The sequence below is a fragment of the Crinia signifera genome, chromosome 2 (genome assembly GCF_055691185.1).
Source record: "Crinia signifera chromosome 2, ASM5569118v1, whole genome shotgun sequence".
Taxonomy (NCBI): Eukaryota; Metazoa; Chordata; class Amphibia; order Anura; family Myobatrachidae; genus Crinia; species Crinia signifera.
The window spans coordinates 24,910,702-24,934,713 of NC_139218.1; the positions used below are offsets into that span (position 1 = coordinate 24,910,702).

Consider the following 24,012-nt stretch of genomic DNA (forward strand, 5'->3'; position numbering starts at 1 on the left):
TATTGCACAGCCAGCTGTTCGTGATGTGCTGATTGATGTTCCTATTGTTGCGGATTCTGTATTCCAGGCTCTTGTACGTGTCCTTGTGTTTTCAGATGCCCTCTGCTGGAGGATACCGGCCATATTCTCATGGCTGCAGAAAGAGGGAGGCCTGTCGGAGGAGGAGCTAACGCGGACGTTTAACTGTGGGATTGGCGCAGTACTGGTGGTGGAGAAGGGGTTGGCTGGAAAGGTTCTGAAGGAGGTGCAGGCGGTGGAAGAAGCGTGGATCATTGGGGAAGTTTCCCCATGCCCCAAAGGTCAGTGATCGCTATTAAAATTAATATAATATTATGGATTATATGAAATGTTACCATAGCCTGCTCTCCATTGCATCCTAGAAAGAATCTGGTTGGTTGCTATGGGCACTTTTCATTTTTAGAGGCCTTAGTACATGTACTCTTAGGCTGGGCTCAGTAGCACTTTGGATGAGATGGGGGTTGTATCAATCCTTAAAGAGAAGGTGAAGGCGTTACCCATAGCAACCAGTCAGCTTTTAACAGTCATTAAAATAAGCTGCTGGATAAATGGCTGTATCTGATTGGTTGCAACTTCTCTTTATCACTCGCCGAGGCCTGATACAGCTCCATTGCATTCACTGCTCTGATTGCAGAGAACGAGGGTCCTCAAACCTGTATGAAAAATACACATTTCAGAAATATATAAATCACATCCTCCTGCCGACAGCAAAGTTCCTTATGACTTGAGAACCGACAAAGCGGTTTTGATAGTATCCTCTCACCACCGTATCACTCTTCTGATCTGTCCACTTCAGTTCACCTTTTGCGTTATACACTTGGTTATTGAATAACAGTCGCCGCTTATTTCCGTTGCCGCTGTAACCAGATGAGGCCGTACACCCGATCTAGCTGGCGAACTTCATAGCGAAATGTACATTTAACTTATTTTCTCTTGTTAGATTCCGGCAGCGTGGAAGTGAAGAATCTGACGGCCGCTCTGCACAGGACGGAATCGCAGCCTCAATCCTACATCTCCGAGGCAACAGCCTGCCATGGGACGGGCAATGGCGAGGAGGGCAAAGTGAGAGTAGCTGTCCTCATCTCCGGCACAGGTACAGACTGTAGTCAGCTGTGTGACGCCAATGCTCCCGGAGTGTATCTGATTGTTCCCTAGCAGCAGAAGTAACTAGCAGGGGCTTCTGCAGGGGGCTGGAGTGGTGACGGTGTTTACTGATCACACATCAATTTACTAATGATGGTTCTTGACCTTTATAAGCTGACAGCAACTGAAACAAGTTCTCTTCTCAACCGAGGCTTTAGCTGTGTGCAGTTTGTATGGGCTCTGTGTATGTGCTGGTTCTCTAACATATAAAAAAAAAACATACTGGCAGGTCAGGTGTGTGTGTGTGTGTGTGTGTGTGTGTGTGTGTGTGTGTGTGTGTGTGTGTGTGTGTGTGTGTGTGTGTGTGTGTGTGTGTGTGTGTGTGTGTGTGTGTGTGTGTGTGTGTGTGTACCTATTCTCGTGATGTATCTTCTCTAGCCAGTTTGTGTAGAAGGTAATTTACACTGTGCTCGTCAGTGGGAAAGGTACTGATATTACAGTGATTCTCCCTGCACATCGCTGCATCATTGGTGGAGCTATGTAAATAAATAAATAATTAAAATCAAGGGTTTTTTTTTTTCTCTTTAACGCAAGGTACAAATCTTGAAGCTTTAATCAAGAGCACCAAGACTCCCGGGAGCGCCGCCTATATTGCCCTGGTAATCTCCAACAAAGCTGGGGTGGGAGGACTGCAGAAGGCTGAAGCAGCCGATATTCCAACAAAGGTGATTTATGTTCTAGATTTTATATTACTAGACCTGGTCGACATGAGGTTTTTTTCACTTTACTATCCGTGTGGACTTCCTTGGGAACGGCATGTCATAACAGGGTATGCAGTACACTAATTGAGGGTCCATGTGCTTGGTGAAAAACTAATGTCAACCTTTTGCTTATGTCGACAGACACAGTTGACCCTATAATTCATACCATCTTCCTTTCTCTTCTCTGCTTCCATTCAGCAGCTTTCTCCCTATGGTGACTTAGCGTAAAGTCAACATCTCCTCTTATTGCTTTGTCTGTTTTGCCTCTATTGTTCCTTGTGACATTTTCGGTCATCTAGAGAAGTGTGTTCCTTTGCTATTTATATCTCGACTTATCTGCTCCGCTAAGTATTCACCTTCCATCTTTGTATAGAAGACTTTTCAAGAAATGTAACCCTCTTGTACAATGTCCACGTTCTAGGTCATCGACCACAAAGGGTACAAAAGCCGGGAAGAATTCGACACAGCCGTGGACAAAGTCCTGGAGGAGTTCTCCATTGAGTTTGTATGCCTGGCTGGGTTCATGAGAATCTTATCGGGACCCTTTGTTAAAAAATGGGATGGTAGGTGCACCATTAGCGGTCAACAAAGACTACAGGTTGCCTTTTATGTATTCGCTATAAATAATAGTTACAAATACATTGGCCGGGTTTCATGGCATGGGAGTTTGTAAGTGGCCAGTCAATAAGCAAACTTCCTTGCGTTCATTGGCGTAAATCAGGCCCGCCAGCTGTTGTGAAACTACACGTCCCAGCATGCCTTGCCATAGTTTTAGCATTTCCTAATAGCAAAACTGTGGCAAGGCATGATGGGACTTGTAGTTTCACAACAGCTGGAGGGCAATAGTTTGGCCATGCCTGGAGTAAATGGGGGGGGGGGGGGGAGGAGGGGAGGCAGACAAGCTTTGACATTTTCAGCTTGTCTGCTTGATTACTTTTTAGTGAATATACTTTTTATTTAACCCCACAAATAACTTTGTTATATTGGACTTTTTTAATTATTTTTCGCTCAAAGTCTAGTGAAACGTTCTCCTACCTCTACAGGAAAGATCCTGAACGTCCATCCGTCCCTGCTGCCGTCATTTAAAGGCGCCCACGCACACAGGCTAGTGCTGGAAGCCGGAGTGAGAGTCACCGGTTGCACTGTGCATTTTGTTGCTGTAAGTATCTCGCCAGATGTGCTGCTACCGCAAATACTTGTCTACATTCCGTTCCCTAAGTAATAGCGGGCGGTTGGAACTTGCAGTAGGAGTCACACTCATATTATTGGAGCGAGAAATGTGATCAGACGACAGTTATCCCCACTAGAGAAACCGTGCAAAATGCAGGATAATGCATTACCTGCTATTCAAACTGACTTGCCTGCTCTACAGAGTGGAGAAGGGTATGTCCAAACGAATTCCCTCCAGCTGTTGTGAAACTAAGTCCCATCATGCCTTGCCACAGTTTTGCTATTAGGGAATGCTAAAACTACGGCAAGGCATGCTGGGATGTGTAATTTCACAACAGCTGGAGGGCCACAGTTTGTCCATGCCTGCTTTAGAGTGTGGCTACATTTGCCCTGAAAGCCACAATAGCCTTATCAGACTGGTGGTTGATGTGGGCAGGGGGATGATCTGAGACTTCTCTGCCCAAAAATTCTGTTGGCTGTGCATTGGGGGAAAAAAAAAATTGTCAGCTCCATAGCCCCTAATACAGCGACCATTGTGGGAATAAAGACTGGGTAGCATACCAATTCGGAAAATGCTTGTTGAACCTGTTTTAGAATTTCATGTTGCAGAGAGATGGTTGGTTTTGATACATTTTTAGAAGGTATTCCAAAACTATAATCTTGAGTGGCGTTCCCTTTAACTCAGCATGTGGCCAAAGCTTGTGCGTATCTATAGTAGGTGCAGGGCGAGCGATGCACACAGGTCAATGGGACCTGTGGATCCATATTGCACTCCCTATACCTATTCACCATACTTCCCAGTGCAGAAAATTTCTCCAGGTGCCTAGAGATCTACATGTGCAGTCTATGGAAAAAAACCGAGACAATGGATTCCGCACCGGTTTCTACCGGGGGCCTGTGCCACAGAAGAGAGGAAAGGGGTGTGGCTTGAATGCACACGGGCCCTCCCTTTCTTGAAACCACCCATGGCACTAAGGTTTCTATATGAATACAACTCGAAAACTAAATTTCAAAAGTTTGATGGAGTCCTTGAGTTTAGCCATAAATGTAAGGGTGACGTCTCTTCTACTTTCTCCACCCCTCTTATTTGCCGCAAAATAATAATTCCAGTTGCTGGCACATCTGTTACTTCTGCTCTTGGAATACTTTGTATAACTCCGTCTCTCTTGCAGGAGGAAGTTGATGCTGGGGCGATCCTCTTTCAGGAGGCCGTTCCGGTGGAGTTTGGAGATACAGAAGAAACCTTGTCTGAGCGGGTGAAGAAGGCGGAACACAAAGCTTTTCCAGCCGCCCTGCAGCTTGTGGCCAGTGGGGCGGTGGCGCTGGGACCGGATGGAAAGCTCTGCTGGAAGAAGACACTATGTAACAAGAACTTGGCCAAATAAATTGCTAAACCCACGTGCGACCATGCGGTTCTGATCATTCCCAGTTGTCCGTCCCGTCTGGTTTTATAATCACAATAGAAGTTCTACATCATCGACAGAGGGCTGCAAATGGGAAGATTTAAAAAAAGACAAAAAAAAAAGATAGTGGGTGCAGTCTACACTGTTACTTAAGGTGCTCTGAAATGGATTAAGTGACCTAACTCCTTGCCAGTGTCCACCCAGTACACCCAGAACCATCAGCTAAATAGTTTTCTTTCCCCTATGCCTGAGGAGCGATGCATGGCCTAGTCTACCCTTGCTATGACCACTGTGGGCAAGGCCACTTTTCCAAAGTCTTAAAGTGATTAAACCACTCCTTCTGCCATATTGCACCCCTGTGCCTTTATTAAAACAGTTTTGCCTATGCCGTACCGGGAGCAACTGTTCTCCCTGCCACAGCGATGTCCTGGCTGTGACTGAGCCGTGCACCAACTGAGTCCCTATAACACAGCGGATGGCTGTAGGTACAGTGATTAATAAATATTTAGCTGGTGAATGCACAGAGGACTGTTGTACTGGTCGCACACACACGTAAGCTGGCAGTGGGTTGTGATTGGAGGATAATGGCTGCTGCAGCTGACAGCCATATACTGTATGTGACTCCAAAACTCTGTGATCTACTGTACCAGCATGCACTTTGGGTGGAGAGTATGGGCGTGTGCCTGGGGGAGGGGCATACTGGATTCCTGCAGCTCCTCATCCAGCACCTACATTGAGTTGATGCTGAATTAATACTCAGCCATTCTAGCTAACCAGGAGTCTGGATCCTGGTGCCTTCCCTAGCTGGTGTATGATATTCCCCAACCATGAGCAAGTCTAGACCTGCAGCAGCTGGAGCGTAGCTCAGGAATCTGCCCCCCCAGGAGCCATTGTAGTGATTCTATGTTGCTGCACAAGCTGGGTCCTGAGGGTCATTGCATCAATCTGGGATAATTGCTGATGATGATTTAGGAGGTAGTGTCGGATTATCTGCAGTAATTAAGCCTTGCTTAGCACTGTTACATTGTTCTATTATGGTTACATGTGTTATAATGTATTCTTTATAAAAGTCATGGAACCTACTTACACTAATTGTGTTCTGTATGGGTTCATTTTTATTTGTATCTGTTGTCACTAAAATCTACTATGATGGAAAGCCTATGGTTAAACATTAAGGGGGGCATTCAATCTGGGATTCTGACTGTTGGATCCGTTTTAATTCTACTTGACAGTCGGAATTCAATGCGGAAAGTGGGCGTGTTGGTGAAAACGGCCGTGGATTCGACAATCCACAGCAGTTTGACTAAAACGATCCAATCTGATGTTGAAATCTGCCTTCAGTGCTAACCGCAGCATTGAATAGGGGGCGGCTGGTGTTTTTCCTGTTGGAAATAGTGGGCGAGATTGAATAACCCCCTCCCTTGGGTACGGTGGGTTTATGTACTAAGGCTTTGTAAGAGATAAAACTTGTAAACCAGAATGATATTGAGCGCTGATTAGTTTTATTCTGTACTGCAGCTGCACCAAAAAGGGGGATTACCTAAACCCCTTTAGTAGGATCAAACAGACAAGAAAAAAGAAATATGGAGCAGCGCTGTACTGAATAATAGAAAATTATTTTATTTTAAAATATAAAATATAACAATAATATGACCAACAATAGACAAACAGGACTCACAACGGTACTTGTTTCCTAGCACGGCCACACCGATTAAGATCGGGGTGGTCGTGCTGAAAAAAATCGGTCGATCGCATCGCATGCGATTTGGTCGCATGCGATGCGATCGACCGATCCGACCGATTTTTGACCCGATTTTTTCATTAAATCCAATGTAAATTGGGTCCCTGGGACCCAATTTTACATTGGATTGAATGAAAAAAATTCCAAACCCCCCCCAAATTGAAGCGTGTACACAGCGCCCCACGATAGACGGCAACCCGAAGCGTGGCGAGCGCAGCGAGCCCGCGAGGGGCGGCGGTACGCGTCCTCCGACCTTTTCATGCCCTACTATCCACTAGGGCGTGGAGTGAGAATAGAATAGTGTGGCGAGCGCAGCGAGCCACCGAGCCCGAAGCGTGGCGAGCGCAGCGAGCCCCGCGAGGGGACGCGGATACCTTCACAGGTAATCGCGTCCCTTCGCGGGCTTCACAGTTGTCGGCGTCGCCACGGACACCTGTGAAGCCCGCGAAGGGACGCGTTTACCTGTGAAGGTATCCGCGTCCCCTCGCGGGGCTCGCTACGCTCGCCACGCTTCGGGCTCGGTGGCTCGCTGCGCTCGCCACACTATTCTATTCTCACTCCACGCCCTAGTGGATAGTAGGGCATGAAAAGGTCGGAGGACGCGTACCGCCGCCCCTCGCGGGCTCGCTGCGCTCGCCACGCTTCGGGTTGCCGTCTATCGTGGGGCGACGACGGGGACATTTTTAATGTGAAATGGGTCATATTGACCCATTTCACATTTTTTAACATTTTTACACCATTTCAATGTTAAAAAATTTTTTAACATTGAATCCTATGTAAAAATCGGGTGCATCGCGTCGCATCGCGTCGGGACCAATGTTAATGGTCCCGACCGACGCGATGCCCCCGATATTTTACAGTTCCCGACAAGATTTCAATGTTAAAATTTTTTTTAACATTGAAGTCAATGCAAATATCGGGGGCATCGCGTCGGTCGCGTCGGGACCAATGTTAATGGTCCCGACCGACGCGATGCCCCCGATTTTTGTTTCCTAGCCGGCAAAATGGACCTGATTTCAAAGGAAATCGGGTCCATCGGGCTAATCGTGTCCCTTAATTAAGGGACACGATTAGTTACGATTGTGGCCGTGCTAGGAAACAAGTACCCTCACAACATATAATTGGTTAGTCCATTCCCATCCCTTAGGACCGGTTAGTGGTTAATAGCATGCATGAATGGTAATTAGTAGTAGGAATATTCAAGTACCAGTCCTATCACTTGCTGTGCACATACAAGATTTTAAAGGCTTTATACTTATGATTTTCAAGCTTGTGAGCAGTGATGGGGTTTAACAGGCTGTAGATACCGCAATGTTCTCCGACCGATGTTATTCTCCAATTAGGCGGTCATATCTGAGAATTGATCGTTGGTGGTGTCTAGTGGTAGCCAAACAGGTCCCCCTTCGTTCCTCTACGCGTTTCTCCGCCTCACGATGCTTGTCAGCGGCTTGCTCAGGAGTGGTTTGAATTCCGTCCATCACTTCCGCCTTTTATTGTAGTTTTGGGCCGACTGCGCATGCTCCCGCTATGCGCGTCAAGCCTCTTTCTCAGACCTTCTCTTACGTCGGGAGTATTTCCGGCTCAGCGTAGCTGGTCTCAGCGGCGTTAGCGTGTCAAGCCTCGGTTTGAGCTGCCTAACGCGTCACGTCTCGGACACAGCGAGTGGATATCATTGGAATCTTGTTGTCAAGGCAACTTAGATGTTTATAGCGCTGATACTGACAGATCTCCTTCTCTATATAACGGAGGGAAATAGACAAGGTTCATTGTATTTATTTGGACGGCTTTACCAGTGGTGGTCGGCTTCCAATGGGGATTTTAACATGTAACACTTAACATGTAACATATAGCATATATAAAATTTACACTTAGAATTGATAATTAATAATGTTACTTATAATAGAGCGAGATATGTTTTCATATATATAGAAATACTTCATCTATGGATCATTATCCGCAAATGACACTGAATATGTAAGTTCTTTTCAATCAAAAGAAATATACATGTATAAAAAATAAAGAAATAGGGAAATTAAATAAAAAAAATATAAATACATATAAAATATTTTAAAAAGAAACATTTCATTTTTCAGGTTGGAGAGAAGTTTTTAGCAAAACCATAATTGCTATAATGCACAAAAATTCATAGTTATCATACATTTATAGGGACCAAAAGGTATATAGCTGGCCCTGCGGGGTGGTGTCAATCGTAATAATACCACCAATACAATCCAATAAATAATACTTATAAATAATACACAAGCAGGGACCTCTACCCTTTCCAAAAAGAAAAGGGGGGAGCAGAAATATGCCCATATCAAATTAAGAGTAAGAGATAAAGTGGATGTAGACAGGTCGCCTCGTGTGTCCGGCTGATCACGGTCTCCCGTTGGTTTGTGTCCTCCTACAGAGTACTGCATGTTTCATGGGACAAACCTGGTAATGGCTGTATGCATTCTAAATGCAGATGTGAATTTCCTCTACCTCCCCATGGCAGCTGTACTATGGGTTTTCCCCCTCATTAGGTAGATCTGGAAAGGAAAAAGACACAACACTGCCCCTATATAAGGACCGCCCCTACTGAGGCTCAGTGTCTTTTTTTCCTTTCCAGGTAGAGGAGGCTTACCCTGAGACTGCTGCAGCCTTCCCCACTGCCTAGTGCAGCTAGGGGTTTAGGCAATTAGAGGTTACCCGCTACCTAGTGTAGTAGGGACACCTGTCTGGCAATACCCCTCTGCCTAGTGCAGTTGTGGGGCTATGGATATATAAAAAAAAAAGGAGAAAACCCCCGCAGTTGTACTTGCCACACCGCTGAGCAAGGAGCGTCTGGCATTTTAGCCCCGGGCGTCGCACTCCATCCTATTCGGCTCTCTCTCCCTCCTGCGGGGCTCTGGAGTCAGGAAGTGCGGCTACAGACTCAAACGGCCGGGGGCGACGTCAGACGCGGCGTCTGACGTCATCGCACTGGTCTCAGACTGGCGCGCGGGAATATGGCGTCTGACGCCATCAGAAGGCGCGAGGCTGGGCGCGCCGCCTCTGACAAGCAGAGGAGGACACCAGCACTTAAAATGGCGCCGCAGCTAACAGAAACGCTGCTGAGATTCTCTGAGCCAGACGGATATCGGGTAAGACTCCACTGGCAGCTTGCTGCTGGAGTACATTCATTTTTTTTTATTATACCCACTACATGTCTAACTAGTGTATTTGTGCTGACAGTGACTCTGCAGCAATGGAGGATGATAGGAAGCAGCAAGCAAAATCAGGGTAAGCCAGGAGGAAAATGTTAGTAAGTGCATGTTAAATGGCTAGTTTCTAAGTGAGGTTATTGTTACTTGCAGGTCAGAATCAAGTAAAGAGAAGCTGGAATTTAAGCAAAAGCACAAAAAGTTGCATGTAGCTAAATGCTCTGTGTGTGACGCACCTCTGCCAGATAAATGGAAAAGTGCAGTGTGTGAGAATTGCAAAAAAGCCCCCATAATGAGGCCAGACCAAATGGCGGACTTGGTCGCTATGCTTAAAACTTCCTTAGCTGATACCTTTGTTACAAAGGAGGATTTGAAGAAGGGGTCACATAAAAGACCCAGGGACCCACCATCTGATGACTCTGACCCAGGGGAAGGTCCTGCCACTGACTTACAGGAAGAAGTGGAAGAAGGGGAGGTGACTCAGGAGAGAATGGAGCTGGACTTTAATCCAGATCTCCTTAATAACCTTCTCATGCTTATAAATAAATCACTCAGCATTGAGGATCCACAAGAAGCAGGAAAGTTGCTGGACCTCCTTTTCAAGGATAAAAAGAAAAAACCCAAACCATTCCCTCTATCTAAACCACTACAGGACATAGTAGAGGAAGAGTGGGCTAACCCAGACAAAAAAATAGCCGTACCACTTAGAGTTAATAAGATGTACCCGTTCGACACGGAGCAAGTAAAAAAGTGGGAGGTGGCTCCCAAAGTAGACTCAGCCATCGCCAGATTGTCAAGAAAAACTACCTTGCCACTTGAGGACGCCAATGTGTTTAAGGACGCGATGGAAAGAAAGATGGAGATGAGCCTGCGTAAGCAACACATCACGTCTGGTGCCTCTATTAAAGCATCCTCGGCAATAGCGGTGACCTCGAGAGTATTGAGGTCCTGGTGCCAGGACTTAGAGTCTGACTTACTGGATGGCGTAAAGAGGTCAGAACTCCTTAAGATAATTCAAAACGTGCAAGTTGGCGTTGAATTTATTTGTGATGCATCATTGGATGCGGTTAGACTGGCGGCCAGGACAAACGCGAGCACCACGGTTACCAGGAGGGCACTGTGGCTGAAACCATGGTCGGCGGATGCCCAATCCAAAAATAAACTGGTATCACTCCCGTTCCAGGGTGATTACCTGTTCGGGAAGAATCTAGACGATATCATATCGAAAACCACAGGGGGAAAGTCGGTGTGGCTTCCCCAAGACAGAGGCTTTAAGAAAATGCCTAATAGATCGCAAAGATTTCAGTCCCAAGACTTCAAGGAGGCAAGGACATACAGACCGGGCAGGGGATACAGAAGGCCCTGGTCTGGAGGAAGAAGTTCCTTTCGTGGCCAAAGAGGCAGAGACGGAAGGTTCGGATTCCGGCAGACACAATGACGCCAAGGAGAAGGTCGGAGGCAGGCTGAAGAAATTCCATTCAGTCTGGGCCCGATCTACAAAGGACAGATGGGTGACGGAGGTCATATCGTCAGGGTACAAAATAGAATTTGTACAGGATCCTGGAGTATGGCTGGAGGATTCACCTATACCGAAAAACAAAGAAGAAAGACTGGCTTTAAAGCAAAGCCTACAAGACATGATAACACAAGGAGTTGTGGTGACGGTTCCCAAAGAGCAAGAGATGACGGGATGGCAATCAAGGTTCTTCGTAGTCAAGAAACAATCGGGAGGATTCAGAACCATACTGGACCTGAGAAGGCTGAATGTATACGTAACAGCCAAAAAATTCAGGATGGAGTCTCTCAGAACAATACTCCCGGACATAAAAAGAAACGCTTTTTTGACTACAATAGACCTCAAAGATGCCTACCTGCACATACCAATCTATTCAGAGCACCAAAAATTCCTAAGATTCCGAATATCGGGCATAACTTATCAGTTCACGGCACTGCCGTTCGGCCTGTCAACCTCTCCAAGGACGTTCACCAAGGTATTGGTAGTGCTCGTGGCAAAACTCAGAGAGGAAGGCATTACAGTCTGGGCTTACCTAGACGACTTGTTAGTAATTGCACAGTCAGAGGGTAATGGAGTTAGTAAAGTCACACGCACAGGGTAATGGAGTTTCTCCAAGAACATGGCTGGATCATAAATCTAAAGAAAAGCCAGCTTCAGCCCACAACAGCAGTAAAGTACCTGGGTGTCATCATAAACTCAAGAACAATGAAAGCAGTGCTGACACAGGAGAGAATAACAAAAAAAAAAAAAAAAGAAAAACTACTTCCTGGCAAGAAAAGCAGTCAGGTCAGCAGATTGCCTAAGGCTACTGGGCCTCATGTCGGCAGCATCAGACACTGTGAATTGGGCAAGGCTTCATACAAGAAGCATACAGAATTGTTTTCTGTCCCAATGGGACGGGGACAACACAAAGAATTCTCTTATCGAAAAGAGCCAAACAAGACCTGCTCTGGTGGGTGACAAAAGGAAGAATAGGACAAGGAAAGTCCTTCACCACAGGGGAACAAGTGTTGTTGACAACCGATGCCAGCATGTCAGGCTGGGGGGCAGTATGCCAAGGAGCAGCAGCCCAAGGAGAATGGACAAGACAAGAAGGACTGCTTCACATAAATATCAGGGAAATGAACGCAGTGAAGGAAGCGTGCCTGCACTTTCAATCCCGCCTGTGCCAGAGAGACATAGTAATCAGAACAGACAACCTGGTGGTAGTGGCATGCCTCAACAAGCAGGGAGGTACGAAAAGCAGATCAATGATGACAGCAGCTGCACAAGTGCTGAACTGGGCGGAAGCCTGGACGAGAAGTCTCTCAGCAGTATTCATTGCGGGACAAGAGAACCAGCATGCAGAGGCCCTGAGCAGGAAGCAGATAAAGCCAGGGGAGTGGGAGTTATCCCAAGAAATATTCGAGGAGATAGCCCAGATGTGGGGCGACCCAAAAATAAACCTTATGGCAACCAGAGACAACAGGAAAGTGGAGAAGTTCGTGTCCAGACACTGGGAAAAAGAGTCCTGGGGGACAGACGCACTAACGTGCCAGTGGGAACAAGGTCTGATGTATGCCTTTCCGCCATTTCTGGTCATCTCAAGGCTATTGAACAAAATACAGAGGGAGAAGGCAATGGTGATAGTCATCGTACCCACATGGCCAAGAAGGGCCTGGTTCCAGAAACTGGTCAGGATGGCAGTAGCAGGACCCTGGAAGCTGCCAGACCGGGAAGACCTGCTGGGGCAGGGAAGATATGCGCAACATCAGCCCAGAAACTGGAACCTAGCGGCATGGTTGCTGAAACCAGAACTCTGGTGAATAAAGGTTTCTCCTCTAAAGTAGTAAGGACACTATTAAAGGCTAGAAAGAGTTCAACATCTGGTACATATTACAGAATCTGGAGAACGTATACACAATTCTGTAAAACTCAGGGGAAAGATCATAAAGCCATACCAACGGTGTTAGACTTCCTGCAATCCGGCCTAGACAAAAAACTATCAGTTAGTACATTAAAAGTCCAAGTATCCGCGCTTGGGGCGATACTAGACAGGAAAATCGCAGAGGATAAATATGTACTAAGATTCATACAAGCATCCAAGAGGATAAGACCAGAGTTTCGCAGCCCAACTACACCATGGGACCTTAATCTGGTACTAAACGCTCTAACAGAGAGTCCCTTTGAGCCTCTGGAAGAGGTACCAGTTAAGTGGCTAACAACTAAGGTGGCGTTCCTAGTGGCTGTAACATCCACAAGAAGAGTGTCGGAGTTGCAAGCCCTTTGGGCAGAAGAGCCATTCCTGAACTTTTACGAAAATAAGGTCGTCCTAAGGACAAATCCTCACTTCCTGCCCAAGGTAGTGTCATCTTTTCACATCAACCAGGAGATAGTGCTACCGTCTTTCTGCGCAAAACCAGTTAACGAAAAAGAGCAAAGGCTCCACAAACTCAACGTAAAAAGAGCATTAACCATATACTTACAAAGAGTAGAGAACTGGAGGAAAACAAAAAGGCTCTTCGTTGTGACAGAAGGCAAGAACAAAGGTCTCGAAGCCTCAAAAGCAACCATCGCTAGATGGATCAGGACATGCATAACGGAGGCATACTGTATAGGATAAACAATAAAGAAGTTCCACAAAGTTTAAAGGCTCATTCTACTAGAGCAGTAGGATCTTCCTGGGCTAGGAAAGGGGCAGCGTCCCTGCAAGAATTATGTAAAGCAGCCTGTTGGGCCTCAGCCCACACTTTTTCCAGACATTATAGCTTGGATATCGAGTCCTCCAGTGATGCAAAACTGGGCAGGAAGATACTAAGCGCAGTGATCTAAAGATAGTGATAAAGCTCCCCTTCGAAGGGGAAAGAACGTTAACTAATTTAAGTGGACCTACATGTAGGTGATTACAACCTGCATCCTTATAAGAGGTATTATTCTTTCTTTTATTCGGTCCCACCCAAAAAAAAAATTTTCTTTGTACTGCTATGGTATTACCCATAGTACAGCTGCCATGGGGAGGTAGAGGAAAGTACGGATTCTTACCCGTTAATACGCTTTCCTCTACTCCACCATGGCAGCATTTTTCCCTCCCTTGGGATATATGATGCAATATAAGTACGTTGTGTTAAGTTATGTTATGTTAGAGTGTATACTCGCTGATAATCAAGACACTGAGCCTCAGTAGGGGCGGTCCTTATATAGGGGCAGTGTTGTGTCTTTTTTTCCTTTCCAGATCTACCTAATGAGAGGGAAAACCCATAGTACAGCTGCCATGGTGGAGTAGAGGAAAGCGTATTAACGGGTAAGAATCCGTACTTTACCGATCACATGATCTATTGATCAGTGTGCACAGATGAACGCTGATGTCTGAGGGCAGCGCGGGTAGCACCCCATTGGTTTGCGGGTCGGGCAGGAGCAGACGCTGATGACTGAACCGGAAGTGATGCATCATGGTTCATCTGCCTGGCAACGGGAGACTTCTTTCACCATTACCAATATTAATTTCAAGTATCCCCAATTGATCTACAGTGTACAGGTGCATACACACGTACAGATTTATGTGTCCAGTCTATCTGGTGGGAACAAAAACCTAGAACTGTATGGGAGCAAATGACGACCATCAAAAAATTGTTCCCAAACTCTTGAAAACGGACAGTGATCAGTCAGACAAATTGTTTAAATCATTCTCATGTAACAAATTTATCAAAGAATATTTTTTTTTTTCTACGGTTTTCCTGCATTTGGGTGGAAATTTTTGATTGTCCTATGCTCCCATACATTTCCAGGTTTTTGTTCCCACCAGATAGATTGGACAGAACAATTTGTACGTGTGTACGCACCTTACCCCAGGTTGAGAACCACTGGTTTAAAGGATGAGGTAGTGATCTCATTATTTTATATACATAGCTTTAATCTTACAAATAATATAATCATTTAGGCTTCTACAACATTTATTTATTTTAAATCTCGTTGACATATGACATATTAAACCAGCTTTTGGTTTCACCATTTACCCGTCTGAGTGCCGCCTAGTCTGTGATTCTTGTATGTACGCAGTTTCTGTGTGGAGGAAGGCACCAGGGCACATGTATCTCCAAAGCACAGGGAATAATTACACTGTTTAGTACAGTAAATACCTGCTAACTAGTGCACAATACTAGATGGAACCATCACATGACACTAGGTATTATACCAGGATGTGGTCAATGCCGTCTCCAGTTTAATCCATATACAAACATCTACTGTTTGGAAACGGTTACATATGAGTGCAGGGACTTTCTGTCAACAATGCACAGGCAGGGAGTGTTGTCCTCTATAACGTGGCACAGGCAGGGAGTGTTGTCCTCTATAACGTGGCGCATTATAATGTGGCACAGGCAGGGAGTGTTGTCCTCTATAACGTGGCACAGGCAGGGAGTGGCGCATTATAATGTGGCACAGGCAGGGAGTGGCCGCACTTTATAACATGGCACTGGCCAAGCACGACAGACCTTGATAATATTGGTTATAACTTCAGTCCACGCTCTTCCAGGAGATGTGGCCGTCCACACCTAAGTTTAATGTTCCGCTGGCCACCAGGTAAATCGCTTTGCTGACTGCTCGCTGTTCCGCTTCCTCCATTCGCTCACACAGTGGAACCTCTGAGTCGCCTGCGATGGTCTCTTGTAGGATTATCGGTCCAGCAGAAGAACCTCCCTATGTGAATAGGTGATATGTTTCAACCAACTGATCGTGTGACCTGGGAATAACCATAATGCAAACCTCCCAACTGTCCCACCTATCGCGGGAACGTCCCAATTTTTTGGGATGATCCCACAGCGGGGGGCAGTTGAGTCTCTCTCCCCTCCCCATCACCCTAAATAGACCCTGGAAGCAAGTCCTGCATGCCCCCAACATTACGAAAATGGGCCACGAGTATAGGCCACGCCCCTGAGAATTCTGGGTATCCCGACTACTGAGGAGGCAAAGTTGGGAGGTATGATAATGTGGTAAAATGATCCAGGAGACATTATATAGTGTTATGGTCTTGGGCACTGTAATGTGGCACAGGGTTGGATGCAGCAAACCTCCAAAAATGCAGTCAAAATGCGATAGATTCCAAGGTTTGGATGCAGTGCGCAGCACCTCTTCATATGGCATGGTCCTATAGAAGTCTATGGGCTTCTATAACACTGCCCCTCGGAGAGGAATCAGATGAGATCCCTCCCAACAACCCCCACGGGGTGACACACACATCTCTACTCAAGGTCTTAAACCCAGAAGTCGATTGATTGACCGGGTCAAAAGGTCAACACATGAATGAGTTTTTCATGTGCTTGGTGTCAATGTCAACATGGAACGTCATTTAGTGTAGCACAAACCCTGGCATGGCTCGTTTGCCTGCCATGCTGCGGGCCTGAGGCCTCAATCCACTGATGCTTAGCCCGGCACACTTTGCCATTCCCAATTGGAGTCTAAGTGGATGGTAAAGTATGAAAAAGTCCCAACGTTTTTTAACAATTGTGAAAAACTAAAGTCTACCTTTTTATGTGTTGACCATTCTCAAGTCAATCTTTTGCTTTTGTCAATGTCTATTTATTAGCAGTCAACCTTTTGTCTGTGTTGACCTTTTTGTGTCAACCTATTGATTGTCTATATAGACCAGGGGTGTCAAACTCAAATTCATCGGGGGCCGCATCAGCAGTTTGGTCACCCTCAAAGGGCCGGTTGTATCTGTAGGACTATGTGTCCACTCTTTATTATCATAATAGTGTCCTTCATACAAGTATGTCCCAAATAATACCACTGTAACTCAGCAGTAGCATTTCCCTCCTGCTATTGCTGTGAACTGCAGTGCATTAGGGCAGCACTCAATCTTAGGGCATATGTCCTGCTTATTATCATGGGACACAGCAATTAATGATGGGCTGCAATGTGCCAGTGCACACACACACACATAGGCAGAGAGTTTGACACTTACCCGCTCTGATGTGTCCACTCCAGTCTGAGCTGCTCCACCACCAAGGACACAGCTGCGCTCTCACACAGGCGCATTTCCCCCTCCCTCCTGTGAGTAGCGCTCCTCGCACTATCTATCCAGGAGTGGGGGGCAACGTGCTCCCGGTCACTGTGCAGTGCACACTCAGCAGTAAGTGACCTGGAGCGCACAGCAGCAGCAGCACCATTCACCACGACGGACCTGCTCTTTCCTCTCTTTGGCTCCTATACAGCAGGTGGGAGCGGAGGAGGGCACTGCGCTAGAGGGCAGACGTTCTCTGGCTTGTAGGCTGCCGCGCATGCGCTGAAGAGGCGGCTTTCTTGTTTAAAAAAAAAAATAATCGAGAATAAAAGGTGAAGCCTGGCGGCGGCTGCGCGGGCCACATGAAGAGGTCTGGCGGGCCTTGTGTTTGACACCCCTGATATAGATCTTTCAACCGCTTTCCAACTTTCTCATGCATACAGTGTTAGTAAATGCTGCCATGATGCAGTGAGTGGCGGCTGCATCACATGTCAAAACGTGATGACTGACTCATCCTGCCCACAAGGCAAACTGGAGACACTATTATGTGGCATAACATGAACAGGGGGCACTGTAATGGGACTTTGTATGTATGGGGGACAGTCATAATATGAATTGGGGGTACTGTTGGATACTGTGCACTGGCAGTCTTATAATGGGAAATGATGGAACTAGGACACCATAATGGGGCATAACATTAGAAGCGCTGGGATCGGAGCCCCTTCAAAATCTTGCTATTGAGCTCAAAAATTTCTGGCTACGTCCCTGGATAACCCAATACTTCTATGGGGTGTGGATCATTAGGTCACCAGCAAATTGTTAGTGACCCAGTGACCGTATCCCCTTCTATGTGCTTGTGTCATAGCCCACAGTTGTGAACTGTCCCTCATTTCCAGGACCAGTATCTAAAATGTATTTCCCTGCAAATGTCCCTACTTTGTATAGGGAATACTTACAAGCATGAAACAGACGGTGCAGCCGCAGACTCCCGCACCCGACGCGGGCAGCTCCTCCCCTTTGGAGGATGGAAAAAGTGTTGTGTAGAGTTTCAGAAGTTTTCCTAAACAAACGAAAGATATTTATAAATATATATTTATTAAAACTGCAGTAAATACATATCCCCTCGCATGTGGCCGAGAAGATAAATAATTTGATAATCAATCACCAACGAACAATTTATTTTCCGTTTGCTAATAAGACTGACTTATTTTGGCAGTAGATGGCTGAATTCGGGGTGGGCACTGTCGTTATGTAATGTCAGCGTCACATACTATGGGCCTTATTCAGATCGGATCGGTACGGCCCGCGTGCGGCCGTACCGCCGATGTTTTTGTTCTGCACATGCGCAGAGGTCATTCTGCGCATGTGCAGCCCCCTTCGCCGCAGACGGATTTCGTCCGCCGCAAAGGGGGCGTATAGGGGCGTGAGGGGCTTCAGCCCCTCATTTCCCTATGTGTACGCCCCGCGTTTCATGGGCGTTCCCATGCAAACGCGGGGCGTGTGCATGGTAATGAGGGCATGACGCCCTCATTACCATGACATGGGGGCGGAAAGCTGACGTCGCCGGATGTCAGCTTTCAGCCCCCTTTCAAGCTCCCACACGGACGATTGTCCGTGTGGTCTGAGCTTGCGGGAGCTGCCGCGGCGTGCGGGCCTGCCTTCGATGGTCGTCGACCATCGAAGGCAGGGGGCAGCTCCCACCATGGTGGAGGCGTAGCCTCCACCATTTTTGTGCGGATCGCCAGCCGTCCGTGTATGGACGGCCGTGGCGATCCGTCGGGTGGGCGGCCCTTGGTTTGTGCGGTCGGAGCCCCGTGTGCGGCTCTGACCGCACCAACCAGAATAAGGGCCTATAACGGGGGTGGCCACACCAGTTCTCAAGATCTACCAACACTCCATGTTTACCAGACCACCTAGGTGGTGCACAGGTGCTGCCATTATTAAGGCCAAGATGTATCAAATGGAAAATATGGTAAAATCCCCATTTTGTGGGGGGTTTACCACATTTTCAGATGTATTAACTTGTGGCTGCCACGGTTCTGACACAGAGGCTTACGCCAGCTTTTTCTGGCCTTCCCCTATAATAGCCTATGGTCTTCTTTTCACATCCCTCGCTGCCCCGTGCCACCCACGCCGCCCCCCCTCACCTGCTGTCCATGCAGCCTCCTGTTGTGATGTCGGACCCAGTGACCGCCTCCTCCCTGGCAGCAGTACTTCCCCTTCCGGGTGCGGGGAGGTAGAGCTCACATGTCTCAGCAGGATGCTCCCGGGTTTAAGCGGTGTAAGGGACTCGCAGGCACCATCTCACCCAGCGCCTGCGGCTTTGCAATGGACAGCTCTTATTCCAAGAGTTGTCCTTTTCGATATTAATTGCATATGTTAATACATATGCAATAAGTATCAATGTGCTGTGTGGCAGGAAGTACAGTACCACCATTGCTTAGTATATCCCCCTCTAACTGTCACATTTTCAAACGTGCTGCATTCATTCCTAACCGACACACGCTACAGATCCACATCTGGCTTGGAAAACATGACTTGTTGGTAGATCTTGGGGACCGGTTCGGCCACCCCTGTCCTATAATATTATGAATGGTGTTCCATGTGAGTTTCCCTTATCACTTTAAGCTTGCACACAGTATTGTTTGCTGCATGAATGAGAAACAACTGGGCATGTGCAACTTCATTCCACCCTTTAATTGCATATGGGGAAGGGATATTCTGGGGAACTGGAACTCCCCCCATCCCAATCCCTGTTTTTACTAGAGCAGTGATGGCTAACCTTGACACGCCAGCTGTTGTTCCCAGCATGCCCTGCATCAGTTTTAACATTTAGCATCGACACGGGTAGCCGCCAGTGTGAACGGTGGGACCTGGGTTTTTAAGGAGCTGATTGGCTGCTTTGACAGCCAATCAAAGTTTTGGGCATACCCAACCCAGGAATTTCCCTCATTCAAGATGCAGTGTGAACGGGGTCCAGGGAGTTGGGTATCGCTCAGGGTATTGCTCACGCAGCAATATTAAGACGGTATCAGTAAGCCATCTCTCCGGAGAGGTCCAGGACAAGTAAAACAGACTTTGGCACAAAAATATTTGCATTTTTTACCTTTCCATCTATTCACAAATTGCTGTGAGAACGTCCGGCCGAACCCGGCGATGCAGACCAGGTGGATGGAGAACTCCTTCAGCACTTTGCAGATTGTGTTCTCGAATTCTGACTGGCACCCGAACATGGTATGGTCAATCACCTGGCGAGACACATGGCAAACAATACATGATAATGTGTTCCTTTGGTGTGGATCAAAAGGTCGCCAATACATATATCAACGTGAAAAAGGTAGACAGTACATATGGTCGACATGTAAATGGTCAACTCAAGGGTTTGGTGTCATTTTGTATATTTAACCATATCTAAGCCAAGGTTCTAATCATAGTCCACGTGGATGGTACATTCTGAACAAGTGCACGAAGCAGTGCACTGGGGCTCCGACCTACACAGCCCCATCTCTCTCGGCGCTGCTCCCCGATAACATCGGGTGTGATGATGTCACACCCGACATTCAGCGTGACCACTGGAGGAGGAGGGATGCTGCCCAATGCTAACGGGATTGCTGGAAGCATCATTTAATTTTTTATTTTCTCTGCCCTAAGCTGCTCTGGGGCCTCTATGCCTGTGGCGCACCTGGGCAGTAGCTGACCCAGCCTAGTGTGAAAGGTGGCCCTGTGCATGGTTACACTAATGTTACTTATTTACGTTTCAGCCATTTCATCTTGTGATGAACCCAAATGAAGAAATTGGAAAAAGTTTCCCCTTTCATCGTGTGAAATTTCATGATTGGCGACCATCAAATTAATTTTCCCCCAGATACGCGCATGCGAATAGTTGTGTGAGTATACACATCCATTTGCATGCAAATGCGATAGTTTGCTCAGGGAAGGGGGGTGTCTAAGCGCTCGGTAAGCAACGAATGTATGCTGCTTGCCAATCCAACGTGAATCAGGCCCTTTACCCGCTAACTGAATTGTATTTTTTTTCTCTCTCGTCTCCCAGTTTTATCCTGGGATATTCACCCTTTCTCTCTTTCCTCCCTCTTCCCTTACCTCTTATATTATTCTTTCTCTTCTCTTTCCACCAGCTATTTATTTTCATTAGTCTATATTTCATTTAACGTGCCAGACTTCTAATTTTTTTCCCTTTATTTTACGTTTTAAAATGGATTGCAATTCTTGGGATTTTGACTTCTTATATATATATATATCATTTTGAATTTATTAATGTCTGTACGAGCATTGATTGTTTACCGCGATTCGCCAATAATATACAATCTAAACAAAAAAAAAGAAATTGGAAAAAGTTTGTTATTTATTTGGAACCTCCAGGGAGTAGGGTGCCGGACGACTCACCGACAGTCGGGATTTTGACAGTCATTACTCCGACGTCGGAATCCCGACTGCTCCCTCGTGGGGGTCCACGACCCCCATAGAGGGAGAATAAAATAGGTGGCGAGTGCAGCGAGCCCGCAAGGGGCTTCATTGCACTCCCCCTGCTGTGCAGTCGGGGTTCCGACGTCGGGCTAATGACTGTCGGAATCCCGACTGTCGGTGTGTTATACCACACCCCAGGTGTATGGGGCATACTTGCAAGAGTATGGGGCATACTTGCCTACCTGACCCTCTCCATGTGAGAGAAAATGCTCTGCTCCTGGGCTTCCCTGGTAATGTATGATTGCCATCACCTGTGGTGACACACCTTTCTTATCAATTACCTAGAACCCCACAGGTGATGGCAATCCTACATTACCAGGGAAGCCCAGGAGCAGAGCATTTTCTCCCTGAAGGAGAGGGTCAGGTACAGTAGGCAAGTACGGTATGGGTGTTTTTGTAGCGCTATTTTATAATGGATATTACATGCATGCTTTCACATGCAGAATAATGCTGACTCTGCTACAATAATGACAGCTGCCGTCATCAAAATACAGTCCACTCAAATAACTGTTTAATAATGTCCATATAAATGAACAAAGGGTCATAAAGTATTAAATATATTGATTTAATTTGATCTGGCAGCACGGACGGTGTAATGGTTCACAGCACTGAGGTCATGGGTTCTGTTCCCACCATGGCTCTAACTGTGCGGAGTTTGTATATTCTCCCTGTGCTTGCATGGGTTTCCTCCGGGTACTCCGGTTTCCTCCCACAATATACTGGTAGGCTAATTGGCTCTCAACAAAATGAACCCTAGAATGTCTGTGTGTGTGTGTGTGCGCGTGTGCGTGTGGTAGGGAATATAGATTGTAAGCTCCACTGGGGCAGGGACTGATGTGAATGTTCAAATATTCTCTGTACAGCGCTGCGGAATCTGTGTGCGCTATATAAATAACTGGTAATAAATAAATAATGAAAGCTAGGAGTAACCAGCGTGATGTGCCCAGATCAGGTGAGGGATTTCCTGCATCCGCGTAACACTTACTCGTGTAGGGATACCGGCCCCGGCAGCCCTTCTGAGTTCGTCCACCGCAGTCTTATCGGAGATAATAAGAGCCAGTCGCGCACAGCTGCCCAGCTGCCTGGCTGTTTCCATCATGATTTTCAGTTTAGTACCTCAAAGATAAAGAGAAGTTTGAGATAAGGCAGCCTGAAATCCATGTCCCAACATTATACTGTCATTGGGAATATCTGCAATATAATTGGCATTTCCCAACACATTTAAATCAAAACAGCAGCTAGAGATGACTAGAAATTAAACTAGTTTTGGTTGTGGGATGAGGGGGGGGGGCCCTAAACACTAGGGATGACCATCAAAGGGTTCACCACCGATTGCGCCATCAGTGTTTTATATGTAACCATTGATGTTTTGACGCATTAGATTTATCAGAAGCACCGTACCCCCCCTCCCTTCTTGGGGCTCATCCTGGGGGGGAGGGGGGGGCGCCGCTGGGTTTGGCTGGAGCTGGTATGTTGGGTCGGGGAGAACTGGCAATCACAGTCCACCGGAGGTCTTCAGCTGGGGCCTGCAGGCCAGGAGTTCCTACGCTGATCCTAGTATCTGCCTGGGGGGGGGGGTTATGTCAACCTTCATGTATGTCGACCTAGTGGTGTCAACTTAATGCTTGTCGACCTAGTGATTGTATCCCATTGTTAGCTTGTGAGCAGGGCCCTCCTACCATTTTGATTGTAACTAGAATGACTTATCCCTATTTACAATTGTAAAGTACAACGTTGTATAAGAAACTTAATAAATATGAAACGATCCCCTGGGTAAGAGGAGGGAGGGAGGAGCAAGTGAGGTACTTGTTTCCTATCTGGGCGCCCACTAAGTAAATTGAGCACCATGCTATTCTCCGTAGTGAAATCTGATCGCATCGCATCGTACACATACACGATATTGAACGATGCGATGCGATGCGATCCGATTCGATTTCCCATAGGAAACAATGTTAAATGGCTCAATTTAGCCAAATTATCATAGGAACAATAGTAAATGGGCCAAAAACACCCCTGAACATTGAAATGTCCCCCCAAAAGTAGTTGACGCCACCCCACCATCAACGTGAACCCGAAGCGTGGCGAGCGCAGCGAGCCCGCGAGGGGCGGCGGTACGCGTCCTCCGACCTTTTCATGCCCTACTATCCACTAGGGCGTGGAGTGAGAATAGAATAGTGTGGCGAGCGCAGCGAGCCACCGAGCCCGAAGCGTGGCGAGCGCAGCGAGCCCCGCGAGGGGACGCGGATACCTTCACAGGTAAACGCGTCCCTTTGCGGGCTTCCCAGGTGTCCGCGTCGCCATGGACACCTGGGAAGCCCGCAAAGGGACGCGTTTACCTGTGAAGGTATCCGCGTCCCCTCGCGGGGCTCGCTGCGCTCGCCACGCTTCGGGCTCGGTGGCTCGCTGCGCTCGCCACACTATTCTATTCTCACTCCACGCCCTAGTGGATAGTAGGGCATGAAAAGGTCGGAGGACGCGTACCGCCGCCCCTCGCGGGCTCGCTGCGCTCGCCACGCTTCGGGTTCACGTTGATGGTGGGGTGGCGTCAACTACTTTTGGGGGGACATTTCAATGTTCAGGGGTGTTTTTGGCCCATTTACTATTGTTCCTATGATAATTTGGCTAAATTGAGCCATTTAACATTGTTTCCTATGGGAAATCGAATCGGATCGC

At 47.1% G+C, this 24,012-nt stretch overlaps 2 protein-coding genes across 3 annotated transcripts in view; one reads left to right on the forward strand and one right to left on the reverse strand.

Moving 5' to 3' along the window:
* Positions 1-5,518, forward strand: part of GART (phosphoribosylglycinamide formyltransferase, phosphoribosylglycinamide synthetase, phosphoribosylaminoimidazole synthetase) — a 32,331-nt gene extending 26,813 nt beyond the window's left edge. The window contains exons 17-22 of the mRNA XM_083171795.1: positions 96-299; positions 959-1,111; positions 1,696-1,826; positions 2,284-2,425; positions 2,906-3,021; positions 4,205-5,518. Of these exons, the coding sequence (XP_083027921.1) occupies positions 96-299; positions 959-1,111; positions 1,696-1,826; positions 2,284-2,425; positions 2,906-3,021; positions 4,205-4,417 (959 nt within the window). The 3' untranslated portion in view covers positions 4,418-5,518. The remainder of the gene's footprint in view (positions 1-95; positions 300-958; positions 1,112-1,695; positions 1,827-2,283; positions 2,426-2,905; positions 3,022-4,204) is intronic.
* A 1,660-nt stretch (positions 5,519-7,178) lies between these two features.
* The window catches only part of LOC146059506 (trifunctional purine biosynthetic protein adenosine-3-like), a 63,180-nt gene continuing 46,346 nt past the window's right edge, over positions 7,179-24,012 (reverse strand). Inside the window, exons 19-23 of one of the 2 annotated variants that reach the window (XM_083171797.1) lie at positions 22,325-22,455; positions 19,961-20,102; positions 17,811-17,914; positions 15,347-15,551; positions 7,179-7,911 (exon numbers count right to left, since the gene is read on the reverse strand). In XM_083171797.1, coding sequence (XP_083027923.1) covers positions 15,369-15,551; positions 17,811-17,914; positions 19,961-20,102; positions 22,325-22,455 — 560 coding nt within the window. In that variant the 3' untranslated portion in view covers positions 7,179-7,911; positions 15,347-15,368. Of the gene's footprint in view, positions 7,912-14,739; positions 15,552-17,810; positions 17,915-19,960; positions 20,103-22,324; positions 22,456-24,012 lie in introns of those variants that run through there. The other variant, XM_083171796.1, reaches the window with a different exon arrangement.